The 3,680-nt window shown below is 42.8% G+C and overlaps 1 protein-coding gene across 2 annotated transcripts in view; it reads left to right on the forward strand.

Moving 5' to 3' along the window:
• The window catches only part of Nusap1 (nucleolar and spindle associated protein 1), a 30,694-nt gene that overhangs the window by 4,257 nt on the left and 22,757 nt on the right, over positions 1-3,680 (forward strand). For both annotated transcript variants that reach the window (XM_021150752.1, XM_021150745.1), the window contains exon 2: positions 1,569-1,637. In XM_021150752.1, coding sequence (XP_021006411.1) covers positions 1,569-1,637 — 69 coding nt within the window. The remainder of the gene's footprint in view (positions 1-1,568; positions 1,638-3,680) is intronic.

Raw genomic sequence — 3,680 nt, forward strand, 5'->3', positions numbered from 1 at the left:
GGTTGTGAGCCACCATGTGGTTGCTGGGATTTGAACTCTGGACCTTCGGAAGAGCAGTCGGGTGCTCTTACCCACTGAGCCATCTCACCAGGCCCCTTAAAGTTAATTTTACTATTTCATTTTGTGACAGGGTGTCAGTATGTAGCTCTGACTATCTGGAACTCAATTTGTAGATTAGGCTGGCCTCAAATTTACAGAGATCAGTTTACTGTTATCCTCTGAGTGCTGGGATTAAAGGCATGCATCACTGTCCCAGCTTAAAAAAAATGTATTTATTATATAAAGATCTTTGTTTACAATTATGCCTGCAGACCAAAAGAAAGCATCAGACTATGAGCTGCCATGTGGTTGCTAGGAATTGAATTCAGGCCTTCTGGAAGAGCATCCACTATCTTAGCTCCTGAGCTATCTCTTCAAGCCCCTAAAATTAAAAATAAATAAATTTAAACATTTTTTAAGGGCTGGGCGGTGGTGGCGCACGCCTTTAATCCCAGCACTTGGGAGGCAGAGGCAGGCGGATATCTGAGGCCAGCCTGGTCTACAGAGTGAGTTCCAGGACAGCCAGGGCTGCACAGAGAAAACCTGTCTCTGAAAACAAACAAACAAAGAAACAAACTTCTTTTAAAAGAGTTTTGATCTTCAGCTGTGTACCTGAGTGTAATAAAGGAAAAAGGAACCTAACAAATATACTTGATTTTTGATTGTTTTACAATAGGGTCTCATTCTGGCCTGGAAACTTAAGGGGATTGCTGTGCCTATCTTTTTAAAAAGGAAAGCCAGTCAGAATAGTATTTCTCTTCCTGGAAAGAACAGGGAAGCTTTCCTAGGATAGAAACTGAGGCCAGGAGCTCTCTCTTTCCCAAGGACTTGTAAGACCCTCACTACAGGCCACCACTTGCCCACCAGAGAAACTGGGCCCGAAACATTTCCCTAGTCAACTAGCCATTCCTGCTGATTTACCTCCTAAGAAGGTTTGCACCCGTCCTTACATTTCATGCCACAGGTCTGGTTCCCTGAGCATCCAGTGGGTCTCAGCTGATGCCCTCCCTGATGTCCGATCTCCAGAGACTGCTCTCTGCTGCAAGGATAAAGTTTATACCTAAGAAGCCTTATGAGGCAGGTCTAGCTAGTGAAGTCGTGCTTTTGACTCCTCTCCCGACTTTTTTTCTCAACCTCCTCTCCATCATCATCTATCCTATTTTCTTTCCTTTGCTTTTTCTCCATCTTGTTCTGTATGATTGAACCTTTATTCCATTTTCAAGATCTCAGCAGCCCCAGCCAAGACATCTGTCTTAAAGCTGGAGCATCCCGAGACCTGATGATGTCTATCCTATGGAGCCCACAATAGCCAGAGCTTCCTCGCACTTATTTTGCTGTGTTGCACTATGTCTCTTTTTCTTCACTGTCTTTGCCACTAGGGTGTGAAATTCTTTTCTACCCAGGCTACTGTTCTAGTCTGCCAGTTTGACCAGAGTGCACTCAAGAATCAGAAGAAAAGAAATGTTTGGCATAGTTTTCTTGCTTATTTGACTTTGACTGTAATGATGAGCCAGCTGTTCTTTCTACAGGCAGACAAGTTGTTAAGAGCCTTGAAAGCACACCTGAATCCAGAAACAAGGAAAGAAAATAAAAATCAGGTGAGTGATGTTCTTTATCACTTATTAGCTAATAAAACGGTAGAGTTTGATTAATAGACAATTAATACTTATTTCTGATAAGGTGTAGGAGATGGTGTGGAGGCTCTTGCTTTATAAGCCCAACATTTGGAGATGGAGCCAAGACAGGGTTACTAGAGAGTTCTAGACCTGACCCTGACCCTATCGCAAAAGGACAAAGACATGATGGTGACTGTTACATGATGTTATTCTCATTCGTAGTAAGACCAGGGAGTGAATTGTCTCATAATCGCCTCATCGTTTGCTATATATGATGAAAATACCATGTTACCTAAATGAATAAGATGTCTTTAAACAAAGGCAGAAGTACCTGAGTATTACGATACAAGCTTACACTCCAGCATTTCAGTGACTGAGCAGCAAGTTCTTGAGTTCAATACCAGCCTAAACTAATGCAAGACCCTGTCTTAAAAAGAAAGTAGCCGAGCGGTGGTGGCGCACGCCTTTAATTCCAGCACTTGGGAGGCAGAGGCAGGCGGATTTCTGAGTTCGAGGCCAGCCTGGTCTACAAAGTGAGTTCCAGGACAGCCAGGGCTATACAGAGAAACCCTGTCTCGAAAAACAAACAAACAAAAAACAAAACAAACAAATAAACAAAAAAGAAAGTAAAAAGCCAAAAAACAAGGAAAGCAAAAGGTAAGTATAGGTTGTGAGATAGAAGAGGCAGCAGGAGAGGAGTTGGATAGAAACTAGACTTAAAATTACAAATACCCAGGTGACGTAGTAGATCTGATCTCATTTTCCTTTTGTTTTGTTTTTGGTTTATTTTATTACATGGGAATAGACTCTCTGAAAGAGCAACAAGTGCCCTTAGCCACTGAATCATCTCTCCAGTCCCATTTTGTTTCTTTATAAACTTTGTGTGTGTATGTGTGTGTAAGAGAGACAGACAGGAGAGAGAGATCGAGCTTGTGAATCCTTTGGAAGCCAGAAACTAGAGCTACAGGAAGTTGTGCATTGCCTGACGTGGGTAATGGGAACCAAACTTCAGTTCTCTGCAAGACTGACAAGTGCTCTAAACGCTGAGCCATGTCTCCAGCTCCATCTTTGAAAATTCTACTTTCTTTTTGAGCTAAGGTCTCTTGTAGCCCAAAATGTATTCAAACTTGCTATGTAGTAGAGCTGTGTACCCCTCTGCCCAGTTTTAAAATTTTTGCTATTCTTCTTATTCTTCTGATGATCTCCCCAACTGGTCTATGTGTTTGACTCTAGCTGGCTTGGAATTCTCTTTGTAGACTAATGTGGCCTGAAACAGATCTACCTGTCTCTGCCTCCTAGTGCTGGGATTTAAGGTTCTAGCCATCTATCACACCTGGCCCATTTGCTTTCTAATTAATATTCCCTGTTGTTTCAAGGCTTTCTATCCTGAACTTATTTGGGGCCAGTTCATGAGTCTACAGGTCTATCAGGATGCTCTCCCGCTCCCCTTGTCCCTGCCCTCTAGCAGTTCCCTTTGTTCGTATTCTCCATCAACTCTTCAGTTCTCTAAGACTTGAGTGAACTTTGCATCACTTGAGATTATTTTTCCTCTGCAGTACTTCACTTCCGTGTAAAGTTGATTTGTTTATTTTTATATGATTAGTACGAGTGTTATGCCTGGATATTATATCTGTACATCATGTGTGTGCCTGGAAGTCAGAAGAGGGCATCAGATCCCCTGTAACTGGAGTCACGGTTATGAGCTGTCCTATAGATACTAGAAATTGACCCCAGTCACCTGTCTCTCCAGGCTTGCTTATTTATTTATTTATTTATTTGACAAGGTCTTCCTGTGTAGCCCAGACCGGATTCAAGTTTGTGACCAGTGCATTCAAGGAACCTAGGGAATAATGTATTCCTTCTACCTAAAGTTCTAATATATCCAGCCATATGAAAAGCTCCCTCAGCTAGGCGTGGTGGCGCATGCCTTTAGTCCCAGCACTTGGGAGGCAGGGGCAGGCGGATCTCTGAGTTCCAGGCCAGCCTGATCTACAGAGTAAGTTCCAGGACAGCCAGGACTATACA

Source organism: Mus caroli, chromosome 2 (genome assembly GCF_900094665.2).
Source record: "Mus caroli chromosome 2, CAROLI_EIJ_v1.1, whole genome shotgun sequence".
Classification (NCBI taxonomy): domain Eukaryota; kingdom Metazoa; phylum Chordata; class Mammalia; order Rodentia; family Muridae; genus Mus; species Mus caroli.